This window comes from Conger conger, chromosome 15, assembly GCF_963514075.1.
Source record: "Conger conger chromosome 15, fConCon1.1, whole genome shotgun sequence".
Lineage (NCBI taxonomy): Eukaryota > Metazoa > Chordata > Actinopteri > Anguilliformes > Congridae > Conger > Conger conger.
The window spans coordinates 10,955,671-10,974,939 of record NC_083774.1 but is presented as its reverse complement, the minus strand read 5'-3'; the positions used below and the strand labels follow the sequence as shown (position 1 = coordinate 10,974,939).

At 44.4% G+C, this 19,269-nt stretch overlaps 1 protein-coding gene across 3 annotated transcripts; it reads right to left on the bottom strand.

The window, feature by feature from the left end:
- Window positions 1–1,775: 1,775 nt before the first annotated feature.
- Window positions 1,776–18,747, bottom strand: zdhhc1 (zinc finger DHHC-type containing 1). 3 transcript variants are annotated; one of them, XM_061222159.1, is made up of 12 exons: window positions 18,628–18,747; window positions 17,574–17,642; window positions 16,706–16,924; window positions 15,867–16,042; window positions 14,821–14,922; window positions 13,700–13,824; window positions 13,394–13,549; window positions 11,245–11,366; window positions 7,334–7,428; window positions 5,631–5,745; window positions 4,948–5,056; window positions 1,776–3,776 (listed from the first exon to the last, which is right to left on the bottom strand). In XM_061222159.1, the coding sequence occupies exons 2-12, from the start codon at window positions 17,601–17,603 to the stop codon at window positions 3,283–3,285; spliced, it is 1,743 nt and encodes a 580-aa protein (XP_061078143.1). In that variant the 5' UTR covers window positions 17,604–17,642; window positions 18,628–18,747; the 3' UTR covers window positions 1,776–3,282. The 3 variants fall into 3 exon arrangements, with proteins under 3 accessions (XP_061078143.1, XP_061078145.1, XP_061078146.1); XM_061222161.1 differs by having other exon boundaries at window positions 18,624–18,730; XM_061222162.1 differs by having other exon boundaries at window positions 4,948–5,053; window positions 17,574–18,726.
- Window positions 18,748–19,269: the final 522 nt, after the last annotated feature.

The window sequence follows — 19,269 nt, the reverse complement described above, 5'->3', positions numbered from 1 at the left end:
CTGGCCTGAAAACATTGCTTTAATCTCAGACAATATCCTACAATATACTGTCCGTACATATATCTTGAGCCTGTAAAGAATATGGATGGGGCCTTCCAAGATTTGAACACACACACAATTGCGTAAGGTGACACAAGCTGCCTTTGTAGTCTTTGATGGATCTTCTGACATGAAAACCTCTTAAAAACCCAAGATCACAACACTTTGATCTCTGAATACCAAGCTGCTCGTTTTGAATGGTACAGGATAAAAGTTTGACAGTTTGAAGTTAACATAAGACATAAAATCGCACCATTTCAATAGTAATTCAACAATAATTGTACAACAAATGGTATACTGCAAATTTGAATTGAAATGCAAAATTAAATATTCAGCATTACAAAGCCAAAATAAATCATTGACAGTCACATTTATGATGGATCATTTAAGGATAAACTGCCCAGAGAATGTTTAGGGAATTATTCCTTCAGTGTTCTTTCAGTAATCTTGTTTCTCTCTCAAGAAACAATGGTTACCCTACGCTTTATATTAAATGAAATTGAAATGGATATGATGTCCGAATATTCCATTGTCATGGAAACCCCCGCTCTTTTCTGTGCCGCAGGGTACCGAAAGGGCAACAGCGTCAGGAAGAATGGGCCCAAACAAAATGGCTCCCATTATAAACAGTGTCTAGTGGCCTGGCCTTCTGTCCCCACGGGAGGGAAACGCCTACTAAAGAGGTCCGGTTCCAGCACGTCTCTTCTGCCAAGTTGTTCAGCACACAATTATCCCACAAAATATAAATAAACAAAAATATGTGGATGTAGTTAACAGTGCGTCACAATCACGTCAAAAATGTCAATTTATTATTTATTTTTTAAGAAATGCACACAATGGAAATAATGTGATGTAAGGACACCGAACTTTCGAATAACGTCAACACACGTCGACTTTCCATATATAAAATGTGTACAGATTATGTATGATCAAACCAAAGGCTAGAAATGTTCACTTCCATGGGAGTCAGATATTCCTGTAGCATCATGCCTACTACTTATAGTAGAGTATAGCAGACAACATAAAATGTGTGCAAAATGTAGATTAGTAGTAGCTCCTTCTAGAGCCCTTCAGCCAACGGGCTGGGGGAAGGGACAGAACCCAAGCGGACCTAACTCATTCTGATGAGAGGTTTGAACGAGTTTGTGGAAGACTGATTTCTATAGTAACCGAAACACAAGTCTGGATCAGACCTGTGGTTTTCCACCAGTGGCGGATCTTGAAAAGCACTGAACGCATCCATCCATGAGCCAAGAGGGCTGGGGTCTGACCTGCTCCAGGACGTCAGTCCAGATGTTTTATTACGCGGTATAACTTTCAGCTTTTTTCAGCACAGTAGCTCTCTTAAAATGCTAAATGGCCCAGACATTAAAATCCCCATGCAACATCCAAGTTAACTTACCATGTCTAAATACACAGCATACGTCTGATCAGTCAACAGCCATTCGGACAGGATGTCTATGATTATAGGGAGAGTAAATCTGTTAAATGACAGACATGTCAAGGCTGATTAAGCACTGTGTGCTGTATATTCACCACTGAATCTTCAAATCATCACCGGTGTCATTTACATTTCAATGCATTAACTTTGAAACGATGCAATGTACAACCATACTGAGTGAAAAGACAATTTTTAGAATAAATGTGAATATGTGCACCAATCAGACTGAAAGTGGAACGAACAGGAAACATATCGGTTTGTGCAAGTGATATAATAAACAGCACCATCAACATGCTACGACCAGGTCAAATTTATTATTAGTGTTACCAAAATGTGCAAGTGGTAAACCGTAGAAAATAAAGTGGTTGAAAGTATTTACGTGAAATGTTAAGTACAACAGACAGTTTCAATAAATAAAATAGTTTATGACTGGACTCAAATTGAGATGAGGTTAAGTCCTTCACAAGACACAATCTGCTTTGAACTTTAGGACAAGTATCATTTTGCTTTCAAAAACAATGAAGCTAGCTGACTTGGTTACCTCGGATCAAACGCGGGTTCTCTTACTGAAGGACATGACCAGAGAGGGGTGCTCTACACGCTGTGGCCCAGTTGTTTTCAATGACAGGCTGTGGTCTGCGGGGGTCAGTTCAGGTCAGATGATGCAGGCTCTTAGCTTGGTTATTTTTAGTTATGGTTAGTTTAAGGAGATTTGGCAGTGATGGCTCACCTTGTTTCTTCCGTGTGAGGTCTAGGTACACACACAACTGAATCCAAAATGCTTCATTGTTTATTTACCAAAAGGCATATATCATATATTGTTTGGACAGTTACCATCAGCGTTTTGTTTGCTTGCGTGTGCTGTGCTTATCTGATTATCTCCAAAGCCGCTCACTGGCAGATAAATGTCATTATGGAGAAAGCTTGATATGCCGGGGAGGACAGAAGAGGACGACACAGTGCCTCATTCTGAAATATATCCCCGACTTCTCCTTAATGCACATTATATGCAGAAGGGAGATTGGCTCATTACCATAAAACGATATTCATCGGAGAGCCTGGCTCATAACCTGCAGTGTGTTTGTTATCCCGTGTGAGAAGCCTGTGTGTGTTTGGGCCCTGCTGGGCTCCATTATAGGTCCTGTCAGATGGTGAACCACTGATTTTTAAATGAACAGCTCACAGCGTGTAGCACTGCCCCAGGCCAAAGCCCCGTAAGAACAGAACAAGGAATACGAAACTACAGTACAGAACACAGACATAACAAGTACACAAAATTTGCATCATCTCCATGGAAAATAAAAACAATAATAAAAAATTAAGGTTTCTGGTAACAACATAGGTTCTTCATTATTTAAAATAATGTACTTATATCCTTTGGCATTTAACATATTTGAATAAATATATTTTTAAAAATCATTTAAAATAAACATTCGCTAAGAAAATATATCACGGTGTGATGCTACAGTGAACTACGTGCAAGTGAAAGTAATTTAAAAATGTGTCATGAGAAACTGAAGTAGTGGTTAACTGTCAGCTTTTTAAAAACGGCTTTCCCTAATTGGAAATCGAGAGGTAGAGAAAATGCTCCGGATACATTTTCTCCTGTTTTGAAGTGTTTGCATAGGCAGGGTCCAAACCCAGGTCTTCACCTTCAACTGTCTTTTATCGACCGCAGTCCAGAACGGCAGGGTTAGCGGCAGACCAGAGACGCGCTAACGTTAGCGCTCAACAGAGCGGCTCTAAGGCGGTGTTCCCTGCTCCTGCCGGCTCGAAGGCCCCATTCCCTACTCTGGCCGGCTCTAAGGCAGCAGAGTTCCTGTCCTGGGGCCCGGCTCCTCCAGGCTCCTCTTGCTGGTCTGTTTGCGCCTCCCCAGGGCATTGCGGGGGTCCTCGGGGGCAGGGTAGTCTCTGTGGTCGGGCGGGTCTCCGCTGGACCTGCTGACGAACACCACGGGGGGCAGCATCTCGAAGCGCTGCTCCCCGGGGTGTCGGGAGGGGGCCTTCCTCTTGGTCCGGGGCTGGGGCGAGGGCAGGGGCGGCAGGACGGGCCGCAGGGCCTGCAGGGACGAGGAGGCCCCCGGCTCCCGGGGCCCCGCGGGGGCCGCACTGCCCAGCTGCGCCAGGGCCACGGGGATCTCCTCCAGCGACTCTGCAGAGTCAGAGTGGTACTCAGCCGGGGGGGCCGTCGCCCGCACGGGGGCCAGGGGGGGGAGGGACGCCCGCAGAGGGAATGCTGGGAAGGGGAGGCGCTGGCTCAGGGAGGCCACCACAGTAGCCGCACTCACACTGGGGTCTATGGGAGAGCAGAGCGGGACACACAAGGAGGTGTTCAGCCACTGCCACACACAAGCAGGGAGGAGGTTTCACCACTTAACAAAATAACTGCTCATGAATACCACTGTCAATATTATACGCACCCATGTAGTCATTACCCTTCACATAGGGACTATATGTGCATGTGCATAATATTCATATTATACATAGTCATATCATAGTCTTTATTTTACCATCAACAATACATATACATACAGTTCATATTTTAAGGCATCCGGAGTGACATATGTTACTAAAATCACATGCTTGGGGGCATTAACAAGATTCACAAATGTGGCAGTTCTACATTACAGATATTTTTTCCTTTGAAAGAATGATTGAATTTGATGTCTTTTAATGAGACAAAAGTATGCAGTTATGGAATGTATCGGACAGCTGGATTTTTAGAATGACTGACTTCATGCCTCAGTACTGAGAGACCCTGCTGTTTGGGGACTCCAGTGTCCCATCCTTCACAAGACAGAATAACGGGAACAAATCTAAACAGCAACACCATATTTCTGGACAGAAATACAGCAATATGCGGTTCCTCTCACTTTACCTCATCGTTGACCTCATACGAACTCATTCACTTCGGTACACAAGCCTCTCTTAAACGAGCAGCACATGTGAGATTATCTGATGCCTGACAGCAGTACTCCAGCTCCCTGCCTGCCAATCATCTCACGAGATTCAGTGAAGTCACAGCTAAAGTGAGGGACACCTTGCAGGGCACTTTACAGGAAAGGGAAGAGCTACACAACCCCATGTACACAGTGAAGTGCCTGATATCTCACGGAGTCAGATACTGAAATCTTATTGTACTGTATACTGCAATAATGCAAAGTGCTGAAGCAAACTGTATAGTAGCAAGGAGACAGTTACAGTTGGGTGAATAACAAGGGACTCCAAGATTACTGCTCGTAATTAGCAATTTTGTGGCCATAATTCCATTGAGAACGGGTAGGCCAGACCCCTGCGTACTATATGTAGCTATCTAGAATTAGGCCTAAAAGTATATAATAATGAAGACAATGAACAGATCACAACCAGGGATCATAGGTGTGCGTGTGTGTGCTTGCTTGCGTGTATATGCGTGTGTGTGCTTGCCTGCGTGCATGTGTGTGCGTGCATGTGTGAGCATATCTCACCGGGCTCTGCAGGTCTCGGAGGAAGCCGTCTGCTGGAGCTGCTCTCTGCAGATCTCTCATTGGTCGCCTCTTCAGGAAGTCTGTGCAGTTTCTTCTTCTTCTTTTTCTTCTGTCAAACAGGAGACGGAGACATCAGAGAAAATCAGGCACCTTATCCAATGAATTAAAGGCTGAAGCATTACATTAACACATGAATTACAATGAAAAACCTCATGGCTACCTGACCGGATAGTGCACTCACACACACAGCTGCCCGGGGGACACTTTGTGACCACAGACTCGACTCCATTTCGGGTGACAGAGCTTCCTGGCTTTTGCTGCAAAGGTTTATCACTCCCTCCAGGTAAGATTAGTGCAGTGTACTGTGGCAGGTGAGAGCTGGGCTGAACTGCACACAGACTGGCGTGTCAATGCCAGCCCTGTTATTCAAATCACGGTCCTGGAGGACCGACACCTACATCCTCCCTTTACCTGGGAGTCATGTGTGAAGACAGTTCGGCAAATCAACAGCACTAATGGCTCAGTTAATTACCTGGGAGGAAAGAAAACCAGGGCTGGATTTGGATTTGACAGACTGAGTAGAGGAACTCCATTGCTGATTAACAAGGGCTCTGTCTGATACCTTTAACAGGGAGGTCCTTCTCCCCTTTGAAAGGCCTGGTGAAGTGTGGGCGCGGTCTTACCTGTGTGCGTTTGTGTGAGTGGGGGACCGGCGTGTGCTCTGCGGACACGGCGGGGAGGGGCTCCTCGTCAGCCATCCTCAGCGATGAGTTTTGCACACTGCCATTGCCATAGAACCTGGTCCCAATGCACAGGACAGGGGGAACAGTGAGAACAGGGCACACACTGAGGAGGACAGGTTCACGGCAAAGCCTCCCAGCGCTGTCACCGATGGAATTACAGCTGGAGGAATCACGACACGCTTCATATTGGGAAATCTGTTCCAATGCTAATCAGGAATGTTGGCGTGAAGGAAACGCTCAAGATCTAATTCTGTGGGCACAAAACAGAAACTAAGGTATGGAAACAGCTGAGGAGTAACCCCAGGATATGAGTCACTGAGTGTAATATGGAGTCCAAATCTAAGCCACATGAAAATTACTGATCATAAGGAGAACATTACACATGCTGCAGGTCATGGAAGCCAGACTAGAAGCAAGCTGACTATCAGATAATAATAATATTTTCATTGGCAGTTTTGAGAGAACATTACAAATGCCCAACAGCATTATTAAATGAGACTTTCTCGAAATATAATACAATTTGCCGAAAGCACAAAGCACTCTTCAGTGTTCATTGAATCGTGAACCTACTATTTTTTTGATAAACCACCATTTATAATGTACGTATGCAAGTCAATGGCTGGAGAATCTTACCAGCTATACAAAACAAACTTGCAGACCTGGGAGTCAAGGCAACTACCCTGGAGATTGTGCGGTCTCTACAGCCCAACATGGATTTAGCTCAAGTGCCACAACAGTTCAGAGAACAAACCGATACCTCCTTACATTTCCCACACCACCCACTTCACAACTCCAGACTGACAGGAGCAACTGTGGCTGTTAAAACAGTCTCCACAAGTGGGCCTGGTGATTCCTCACTGTCCTCATTTCTCCAGTGAGCAGACGCTTCTCCGGCATGTCCCTCTCGTTCTATCACACTTCTATCAGAGTACAGAATGGCTGTTCCAGTTTAGCCTGTACACTGTCATGGGTTACCTTTTATTTATTTATTTTTTAATCGCATTTGAGTAACTTGAAGGCGCTTTGATTTCATGCATTTTGTTGTTGCACAGATGGCCTCTATAGCAACAAAGGGCAGCTTCCTCTGTCATCACTGTTCTAAAGTAATTGTCAACGCTAAATGTATGTACATAGTATTTATAATTTGCTATACGTAATAAAACGAGTACAAACTGGCCTAGACTGATTGTGTACAGTAGATCATCTCAATCTGCTGAACAAATATAGAATGACCCCTAAATTAATGGTGAAACCCACTCTTGTGTAACAATAAATACTCATGTTACTACAACCAAAGAACATGAAATGTAAAACACACTGCCCACAAGCGAGTGCACAATAGCATAATCTTTGAATCTGCATGAGTACCCACAATAGCAGATGCCATGGTAATATCTGAATCGATGCATAAAAGTGCCATTTTGAAGAACCGCACTGCATGACTGTTTGACTAGATGTGCATACAGATTTGATTATGGTGACTTCAGCATAGACTGTATATGAGTTCAGCCCCCTGTAAAAGCCAAGTGGCTCAAAGTGCTTTGCAGCATGATCCATATTTCCATCCCTGGCTTTCACCACCCTGTAAAACCTGCCAGTAAACGGGTGGCCATATGTGAAAATGTTCCCTGCGTGCGGCTTACTCTCGTCCTGCCCGTGCGGTCGCTGCGGTGGGCTCCTCCACCTCCACCTCCATCTCAGGGTTGGTGTAGCCCAGCGTACCTGCATAGCTCCCGTCCTGAGAGGGGGACAGGGGGAGAAACTTCATTACAAACACCTCCTCCTCCATAGACACAGCGCTCTCCACACCCAGCTCCAGGAGAACCTCAGTACGAACACCTCCTCCTCCATAGACACAGTGCTCTCCTCACCCAGCTACAGGAGAACCTCAGTACAAACACCTCCTCCTCCATAGACACAGCGCTCTCCACACCCAGCTCCAGGAGAACCTCAGTACAAACACCTCCTCTTCCATAGACACAGTGCTCTCCACACCCAGCTACAGGAGAACCTCAGTACAAACACCTCCTCCTCCATAGACACAGCGCTCTCCCACCCAGCTCCAGGAGAACCTCAGTACAAACACCTCCTCCTCCACAGACACAGCGCTCTCCAAACCCAGCTCCAGGAGAACCTTCAGTACAAACACCTCCTCCTCCATAGACACAGCGCTCTCCCACCCAGCTCCAGGAGAACCTCAGTACAAACACCTCCTCCATAGACACAGTGCTCTCAACACCCAGCTCCAGGAGAACCTCAGTACAAACACCTCCTCCATAGACACAGTGCTCTCCCACCCAGCTCCAGGAGAACCTCAGTACAAACACCTCCTCCATAGACACAGTGCTCTCAACACCCAGCTCCAGGAGAACCTCAGTACAAACACCTCCTCCATAGACACAGTGCTCTCAACACCCAGCTCCAGGAGAACCTCAGTACAAACACCTCCTCCATAGACACAGTGCTCTCAACACCCAGCTCCAGGAGAACCTCAGTACAAACACCTCCTCCTCCATAGACACAGTGCTCTCCACACCCAGCTCCAGGAGAACCTCAGTACAAACACCTCCTCCTCCATAGACACAGTGCTCTCCACACCCAGCTCCAGGAGAACCTCAGTACAAACACCTCCTCCTCCATAGACACAGCGCTCTCCGCACCCAGCTCCAGGAGAACCCAGTGCACACATGCAGAGCTGCTTTACAGGATGTGGTCAGTTCACAGCGTCTGAATGTTAGCCCTAATGGTATAATCTTCACATACAATAGAAAATGCACGATTACTGTTGTTCATAAACAGCCAAATAACATATTTCAAGCTTTAGTTAATTTGTTGTGTGGATGAAATGAAAAAGGAAAATGGAATAAAATCGGAATCCAATAACATCGTAGAATTTTTCCAGTTCGTACCTACTTTCATTTGCCAGACAATTTTAATGTTGAAAGTTGTGGCTCCATATAGCACACTGCTCATGTTCATAAGGAAGCCATCTGTTGGAGTTTATACAGACAATTTTCTTTTCTGAATTCCATAATGGCATGCATTTAAACACAGTAAGCATAGTTAATAATGGTACCCTGGTGAAGTCTGTATTGAAAAGTCAGATCTTCTGTGTTGGTGCCAAGCACAGGTGCTTCTGTGGAACCTACTGCTGGTGCCAGGCTGAAATGTGAGTTGCCATAGTTACTCCAGACTGACCACTGAGATGGCTATAAGGGGTGGGTGGGGGTGAGGTCACTCACCGGAGTCTTGCAAACACCCCACAAGTCCGGTACAGTGTGGACCTGGCCCATGTAACCAAGTGCAGCACCAGCCAAACTCTCAATACAGAGCAACTGAGTCCCAAATAAAATAACAGCTGCTTTAAAACACACTAATGCAGATGGATTAAAAACCACTCGAATATTTAATCCTGCGATTTTCATCACGCAATGGTTTAAAAGGGATTGCGAGGGCTGTAAAATTCAGTGAGATTTTCTGTTTTAAGTTTGAGTAAAAAAAAAACACAAATGTTTAGTACAGTTGAAGAGCACCTTAAACCTGGGCTCTACAGTAATCCAATTTAAGGAGCATCTGCTCCTCAAACCTGACAAACTGGATAAACGCTAAGCAATGGGAGCACCTCTAACAACTGGGCACATTATTGTGCTCCAAGATATTTCAACATAAGAGCACATGTGCTCTCGGGAAAGAATTGTTAGTGTAGAGCCCTACGTTAAACACAGAAACGCCTTTTATTGAAGCTCACCTGTTAAATTCCATGCTGTGACACCTTCAAGTGTTGGCATTCAATGCGGTCTTTGCAAACACTGAGAAAGAATATTTATTTCTTTCTTTTTTTAAACGCCCCCAGATGTAACCATCCATTGTACCCAGACCAGAACACCAAAGGCTCAGGTCATTGTGAGACAGGTGACCGACATGCTCTTGAGGAAGAGGAAATGACATCATGTGATTGTTTACGCGGCGGGGCGTGCGTGCTCCAGCTGCATGCGAAGGCTTCCTGAGCGTGTTTTTATAGCACTCGCCTGCACGGAGCTGAAGCCCATTCATCCTCATTATCACGCACATTAGAGGCCCTTCTCGTGGGGACGCACACATGCAGCGTTCCAAAAACACTCCAGCAACTGCGCTCTGGCTCTGTGCATGCTGGGACATTTCCCCCATCCGTCACTGATCACACCATGAGCAACATCGCCCATCTCACGAGCCTGGGACGGGGGGGACACCAACACCACCACATCACACATTCACCAGCTGAAAGAGATGACCTTTTTTAGTGAACCATTCACACTACACCTGATCAAAATGCAATGCTCAAAGCCCTGTCACCAATATACATTTACTGTGCTGTTTCTAATATTACAGCTTGCTAGGTATGGATAAATGATAATCAGTCATTCTCTACCCCTGTTGTAGGACTGATCACTGAGCATTTGATACAAAACTTTGCCATGGATTTGATTTCTTCCTGAACACAAAGTCATTACAGCTGAATTTGGATATTGCAATGCTAAACATTTTAGCCGAAAGTATACAATTCCACAGCTCCTCTGTACGCTGTAAAACTGTCTGTGCCTCACTGTGCCTGTATGCGCACTGTTGCATTTAAAAGGCAAACTTACTCAGCCAAAACTACTTTGTGTCACATAGCTAGCCAACTGACAATGGCATTAATGTGTATTAAGTGGTCAAAAACAAAACCGAAATGTTTAACAGGGATAACCACTACCATGGGAAAAACCATTACATATTCCATCTTCGCTGAAGTGTGCCTCTAAATACGCTATAGCACTGTTGGGTGAGGATGTGTGATGTGCCTGTGATGTGTGTGAGTCTGCTTGCAGTAACAACCTGTGAACTTCGGTATCACGTGCCCTTCCGTTTGAGATTAGGCCCTGGACACGATCTGTCAAATCAGCAAACAAATCAACAAAACTCATCTGTCAGAGGATGCATGTCAGCGTCTACGTGACAAGCCCCAACAAGAAGGGGTCAGTGAGTGCTTGTAGGAGTGAGAGGGTGTGTAATGCCTCCAGTCGCTGCCGTCATGACTACGGATGTATTCCTATGAACATTAACAGACATACCTTCAGATGGATTATCAATTTCCACACATGAGTGAGGCATGTTAACAAAATCCTTTGAGAATGAAGCCTCATTTATTTGTACGAAATATATCTGATATGACCTGCATGGACTTGCAGAGACAGAAAACAACATTTGAATGTGACAAATATGTAATATATAAGCACAAATATTTAATATATAAAAACAATAAGAAATCTCATCCTTGCGCATCAATTATCATCTGAAATATCTGGGCAAAACATGAACAGATATTCAATATACACCAAAATGGTAATATTCCTTTGCCCAAGAAATGTTAATATTCCTTTGCCCAAGAAATGTTAATTTGCCTGACATGAAGCTTGCGACAGTCGTATTACATTAAAAATGAAAGACAACACTAAAACACTGAATATGAGTAAAACTCTTGATTAAAAAGAGCAGACAGTCTGTCCCAGGGGCTGTATGCTGGAAGGGGCCATACCTTCACAAGACTCATGTTTGGAGGCACAGATTCGGGTCCAGTAGGGGCTTTGGTGGAATCCCTGGCATCCTGACGATGTCGCTGACGCACAATGTACTCATAGGTGCTTAGCCTCTTCCACACTGCATGAACACAAGAGGAGCAATACAGGGAATCAGGACCTAACCGGGTTCATTTCACAACAGCTTAATATGATCAGAAGTGAGTGCTTCATCTGGGCACAGCTGTTGAGAAAAGAAGATGCTTTTGACCGCGTTAATGACAATAGATGCTTCCAACATGTTTTTCAGTAGTTCAAGACTTGCATGGTAAGTATGGAATTCTTCTGAGAAAAACTAGCTTCTCACACATTTGTTGTGTACCATCTGACATATTTCAAGGACACTTAGAATGACTGGCAAAATATAATGATTTACACAAGCAAGCTTTTAATGTGCAAATGGTGACCTTGGATACCATAAATATTTATGCGTTGGGGTGGTGATAGAATGGTGGTGAAGTAACCAGGGAATGTTCTGCCAAATGAGTCTGCCAAGCAAGACAATTTTTGACAAGGAAAATGCACACTACTAAATTCAACTCAATGATCAAGGCAATATTTTAATGCGTGTGTGTGTTATTTTGCACAATATAGCTACAGTATATGCTCTTAGTAAAAGCAAAACAGACAGACAAAAGACCCAAAATATTTATCTAAACCATATACTGGATTCATCACAGTTGATGAAGTGGATTTTTCATGGGAATCAGATTAACCTTTTCAACTGCATCTCTGCTGCCCCCTTGTGGAGACTAGTAGCTTCACTAGTGACCCTCTCAGCCACATTATATTCTGTGTGCTTTATTTCGTAGCCATGAGAACCTGTGCAGGCCAATGATTGGCCAGTTCTCTCAGCCCAATGGTATTTAGCATAGTAAACACTCGGTCCTCTGACCCAACAACGGGGGAGTTTATTTTCTGTCCCGCTCTGACAGACGCAGGTGCAGCCCTACAGAGACTCACTGAGGTACATGTGGAAACAGGAGCTACAGACACTCGCTGAGGTACATGTGGAAACAGGAGCTACAGAGACTCACTGAGGTAAATGTGGAAACACAGGAGGTGCAGACACACTCACTGAGGTACATGTGGAAACAGGAGCTACAGAGACTCACTGAGGTACATGTGGAAACAGGAGCTACAGAGACTCACTGAGGTACATGTGGAAACACAGGAGGTGCAGACACACTCACTGAGGTACATGTGGAAAAACAGGAGCTACAGACACTCACTGAGGTACATGTGGAAACACAGGAGGTGCAGACACACTCACTGAGGTACATGTGGAAAAACAGGAGCTACAGACACTCACTGAGGTACATGTGGAAACACAGGAGGTGCAGACACACTCACTGAGGTGCATGTGGAAACAGGAGCAACAGAGACTCACTGAGGTACATGTGGAAACACAGGAGGTGCAGACACACTCACTGAGGTACATGTGGAAACAGGAGCTACAGAGACTCACTGAGGTACATGTGGAAACAGGAGCTACAGAGACTCACTGAGGTACATGTGAAAAAACAGGAGCTACAGAGACTCACTGAGGTACATGTGGAAACAGGAGCTACAGAGACTCACTGAGGTACATGTGGAAACAGGAGCTACAGAGACTCACTGAGGTACATGTGGAAACAGGAGCTACAGAGACTCACTGAGGTACATGTGGAAACAGGAGCTACAGAGACTCACTGAGGTACATGTGGAAACACAGGAGCTACAGACACTCACTGAGGTACATGTGGAAACAGGAGCTACAGAGACTCACTGAGGTACATGTGGAAACACAGGAGCTACAGAGACTCACTGAGGTACATGTGGAAACAGGAGCTACAGAGACTCACTGAGGTACATGTGGAAACAGGAGCTACAGAGACTCACTGAGGTACATGTGGAAACACAGGAGCTACAGACACTCACTGAGGTACATGTGGAAACAGGAGCTACAGAGACTCACTGAGGTACATGTGGAAACACAGGAGCTACAGAGACTCACTGAGGTACATGTGGAAACAGGAGCTACAGAGACTCACTGAGGTACATGTGGAAACAGGAGCTACAGAGACTCACTGAGGTACATGTGGAAACACAGCAGCTACAGACACTCACTGAGGTACATGTGGAAACACAGCAGGTGTGCGAGCAGCACGGCCGACAGCAGCCCCAGGGCGATGGTGATGCCAGCCAGCGCGGGGATGGCGGGGCCAGAGGTGCTCACAGGAGCCACTGGCAGGAACACGAACCACACCACCGACTCGTTCTTCACTGCGGGAAACACAGACCGTACAGCGACAACGGTGACATTGACTGAAGAGTACCCTCTAGAAATAACTCTTAAGTGTAATATAAAAGTATACACACAGAGAGTGAACCCAGAAGACCAAGAAGAAGCATACGGCAGTCACACCAGCTTACCTTGAAAGTGCTTGTCAGTCCGAAGCTTTGAAGGATCCACAAAAAACTCAATGAAGATGTAACTGGCGATGACAACAACGAGGCATATCCCAAGCAGTGCAGAAATCACACTATTGAGAAAAAGCCTGCAATGGAAAACACAAATTAAAGAGCACAGTCAACATGAGCACTTACAACTGGCCTAAACCTAGTCCTACACTGAAGTCGCCTGGAGTTCAACCAGCAGTCAGGACTCGCACTCTCTCACTTGTAACAAACGGATCCGTATCCCAGGAAAAAGCTGGCTTTCCGGACACATGCCTCGGGGGCTTCTCAGGGGCCTGGTGTGTGGGTCATTGGGGCTCAGAATGGGAAAAGCAGTGGGCTGGGATCGCACACCCAGGGAAAATAAACCCAGTTCCAGATCACGAGCAGGCCAAACAGATGTGTAATCCACCCCTGAGAGCAGGCTCTGCTGCACCCACACACATGCCTACAGACAGGCTTATTTTAAACCGCTAACAGACTGCACAGCGGACGTGTGTATTCTCAAAATCCTTAACTCTCATTAAATATCATTTTCTATGATCCCACAGGTACAGGAGAAGACATCCATATGAGAACTAATGTGTGCTTGTTTATTTCAGCACTGCTGTATGGACTTGTTTACCAGTCTGCTAAATTGCTCCAATATCCCGTTGTTTTGGTTAACTGTGATTAAATATACAGTACAATTTGCAGAAGCACATTTATCATGGTTCCAAAAGCTTGGTCTGTCACTACAAGACAGTTTTCTGAATAACCTGTGGATTAACAGAACATGACAAAACACAACACACTTGCAGCTTGCAGCCTACATTTGATGTTTATGTTTTCATTACTATTACAACAATGTGCTCTTTGTGTGCTTGACTTGATCTGTGGTACATCTTTATAAGGACATAAAATGGTATGATGAGACAGCACAACCACATAATCTCACAGATCTCCATACCTCACCTCATTTCATTTTCAAAACGCTCAATAACAAAACGCACAAGCCCTAACACATTATTACCACAAACAGAGACCTTCCACAAGCCATCCGTGTGTACATGGTGTGATACATCTGCTCTGTTAGTGAGGAGGCCAGGTGATCTCACCAGTAATTCCTGCTGCCCACACAGTTGTTGAGCCATCTGCAGTGGTGGTCAAAGCTGGCCACACACTTGTTACACGCGCTGCAGTGCTTCGATTTGGGACTCCTTTAAAGAAGAATAAAATTTTAAAAGCCAAACATTAGCATATGACACGAGCATCCTGACTGGGCTCCAAACAATAACATCACAAATTCTGACAAGCGTTTGATGTGTATGACCCCCCCCCCAAACAAATTAAAACTCATTAACAATGAATGTGTGGAAGATGAGCACTCTCCAGTGGAACAAAGAAAGACAACTGACTCTTCTGTTTTCGGCAAAGAGAGCCTGTGCACTGCTCTGCTGTGCTTTGTGGGCCCATCACATCTCTATTCACGACAGAAGGGCTATTATGTCCCAGTCCTCAAGGGCTGCAGTTCTTCAGGTCTGGCCTCTTTATTTCAGACCTTTTCCAGAGCCAGGAGAAGTGTCGGAGCACAGATCTCAATCCAATTACACAGCCGACTGATTTAATTAAGGCTCAGTTGTGCTGAAACCCAAACAGATACAGGCTCAATAAATTAAGAAAAGAGCTCTCCGCAGAGCGGGAGTAAGGTTACTAAAGCGGCGATCATGTGCTCTCGCCATTGTTACATAGAAGTGTCTGACAACCGTGTGAGTGAGCCTCATGAAACAAAGTGCTTTTGTAACAAAACGGTAAAAATATCGAATTAACAAAACATGCTCTTGCAACATTCTTCTGCTTGCTAGAATTATGATTGCATGATGATGACAGCAAAACCAAACAACAAAAATGATTATATGCACACTACACAGAAAAGTATTCAGTGTTAATTCAACTGTAGAGTAAATATGGTCCGTATTGGACTAACTCTGTTACTGTTGAAATAACAGGGGATATCCACTGGGTAGATGGTTTTCTTTCCTTGTTTCTCTCTTGTGGAGACGGTGTAACCTGAATCTACACATCAGATAACACTTAAGAGTGTCTGAGGAGCTGTGGCTGCCACAGAGGGACTCACACATGCACCTCACACTGTGATACTCACACATCCACCTCACACAGGTAGCAGTGGCAGTTCTCAATCACGTGGGCGTGCTTGCTGCGGTCAAACACGGGCACAGGGCCCTTGTAGCTCTTGGCTCGGACGTTGTAATCCGCAGGGTCGATGGAGACGGCGGTCAGGTGGACAAACAGATGACATACAAACATGACGCCGGTGCACTTGTCAGTCAAGGATGGACATAAACGAGCACCGTATTCAACAGCTTTCAGTAAACTCATCCAGCCTTTTACACAGAACACAATGAGTTTTCATTTCAGGACACCAAGAGTCCAGATCCCGAGGGCAAAATGATCACTTTAGTATCATTCTATACATACAATACAATCCACAGCCCAAAATGACCCTCTCCATTTTGCCAAAACCATGCAACTGATATTGTAGGATAATACATGAGCTGAAGTAGTAGTCTACTAGCAGCTTTATTTACCCAAATATACAGTATCAGTACATCAGATTGACCCAGTGATTCCAAAAGAGACATCAAGGCTTCAAGTAGAAACTGGGTTAAATGGTACTGTAATTACCCATTCCCATTCAACATAGCTGTGTCCAGTCAAAAATGATCTGGTTGATGTAAATAATTGTGTTATTTCAACGTATCTATTTCGTAGTCTCCAAATTCTCTTAGGATACACAACTTACACCAAATGCAAACTACATGGGTAACAACAATCAGCAGAAGAGTAGACAAAACCACTTTAAACAATTGGAGAATTGAGTTATAAAGTCCCTAAGATCAAGTTAGGAATGGCCTCTGTAGGGACAAGGGTTTTGAGTACAAGAAAAAGCATCAAAAGCCAAAAGCAGCAATGAAAAGATACAATATATCCGGCAGGGATCCAATGAGAGGGTAGCAGTGGCACAAAGACTCCAAAACCAATGATGGCGAAGTAGAGATAGAGGAGCCAGGCCAGGAATTGAAAGGGATGTGGCGGCCAGCTCCAGCCATTCGTGCGAGAGCATAGGGGCAGCTCCGCCCTCTGGGGTCCACCCATCGTCTCAGGGGCTGTGCGGTTAGGGTTCTGATTGCAGACATCCATCTAGAGGGAGTCACATTCAAAACAATCACATATCACTGATCTACGCCGAGTGTCATTTTAACAAACTTTGTAAGGACCTGATAAACGGTCAATTGCTTTTAAAAGCTTTTGTAGCGTATCAACACAGAAGATACACAACTGTAATTTAACCATGGGCTTTATCAATAAATAACGCTCGTGATAAGATTAAAATGTGGTTATATTACAGTCCACTGCGAAGATTGAACCATATTTTAACCCGTATTTATTTATTCCATTAACGTTATCTCCATTGTATGTGGACATGCACCTTGCAAAAGTGTTGACCTCAGTTTATAACAGGCACAAAAAGAAATTCCCAAGTGATGGGAGTACATAGATAGCCGAATATACCGTTATATAGCTAAGGGGTAAACGTCGCGCATAACTAACGTTATACAGGGAAAGAACAGTTCAATTATAATCAGAGGCTAATATAAAAACTGAATGTACAGTGGCGTGGTGGGTCGATTAATACATTTCAACACCTCACGTCGCTGAAAATCCAGACCATTAAGCTGGCCACCGTAATGGCTAGCGATGGCCCACCAATGAGGAGACGGGGTATGGTCGCCAATATGCACGCGTTTCACAGACAAACGTGCAAAGTGTAAACTGAACTTCAACTTACCTCCTCAGAGCTGAAAGGGGAGATGACCATATGGCGTGCCCATTCTTTTCCACACCGGCATGTCAAAATCTGGAGACAGACGGCTGTCACTGGCCTGATTTGCTAGCTAGCTGCTTTTATCTGGAGTGTGGCTCCTTTCATGGTTATTCTCACCACGGAGCTAGCTAGCAAAGGTAACGATAACTCTGGTTATGTCCGCTGCACTTTTCGGAGCTCTGTATGTGGAGCTATAGTACGCTTATCTGACTGCTATGTAGCCTAGCCAAGCTAACGTTAATTGTTCTACTGTGCAAGATAGCGAGTATTTCGCATAGTCTATCTTAATTCATTCATATTTCATATTATTTAATGGGAAAGCAAAATTATAAACGAATGGACAGAAAGACGGCTCATTATTTAGCTAGCTAATTAGATATCTTGCTAATTCGTTAGCTGGTGGCTAGTCGGCTCAGTTAATGTTAACGTTAGCGCCGATGGGGCTTTGCGGGTGTAATATCTCTCAGCTAAACATTACTACAAATATGCGTTATTGGTTTCAATTAGCTAGCAAGCAACAATACCGCTAGTCTAACCAATGTTACGCAACACCATTCCGTAAATGGCATGCTATACTAGCACTGGCCAGGTTGCCGATTGTTACAGTACCGATCGGCAGTAAACGTTACTTAACGGGGATCCTTAGAATGGATATCATAGCAGGCTAATCGCTAAATTTACTGAAAGCTAGGTAGCGTAGCTTCTTAGCTAGCCAAGCTGAAATAAGATTTCAACCAGCAAGCACAACTAGCTAACGTTAGCCAGCCGACTCATTTCGCCCACTTGCCATCGTTTCATACAGCTACGTTAGGCTAAATAAAACTGTTAAACGCGGCATATTTTACATTAACGTTAGGCTAGTACAATGTCAGCCAACGTTAGTTAACGTTAGCTACAAGCAGCATACACTCAGTAATTCGGTTTTTCCGATTTCGGAAAGAAGCTAAATTAGTTTTTATGTATACAGTGCTGAAAAGTAGCTGTAATTGTAATTTCTTATGACTTGTTACCTACCTACCTCATTTTGAAAAGCTTATGGTCCATTTAGTTACACTTAGCTAGCTAACGGCAGCTAGGATAGTGACATTCTGTGATGACAACCCATAGTTTCCCCATCTTCTCCGTTTCCCTGACCAACCCGTTCCCTGGGAAACGACCAGCAGTACACCCTTGTATTAGTCAGCTGCTAACTACGGAAAGGGACGAACAAGGTCGAGTAACCACGTCCATGACTTCTGTCCTGGATCAGCTCGAATTCCGAGTTACCATTAAAACATTTAACTTTACTTTGAAATGAAATTAATAAATGTCTGTGACTTAAGTGAAGAAGCAGCAGTAGGAGTACCAATTAACGTTAATCCTAAAAATACATGCTGTACTGCTCTCTTTCATTTAGACTCTTGCATAAGTGTGTCACCTGAGCAAGCAGTAATGGTTTGGCAGTTTATAAAATGGTACATGGCTATCTTTCACACACCCTTTTTAAACTTTTTGTAAAAAAAAGACGAATGACACTTTTGAGAGATGCATTAAAAAAACAAAAAAAACAAACAAACCGTGACTAAACCAATTTTGTTAATTATTTTTTTCAATTTGTTGTTCATCATTGTATAATGTGTTGTCTTTTGCCTATATTGTTTATATGAATACGGTGGACACA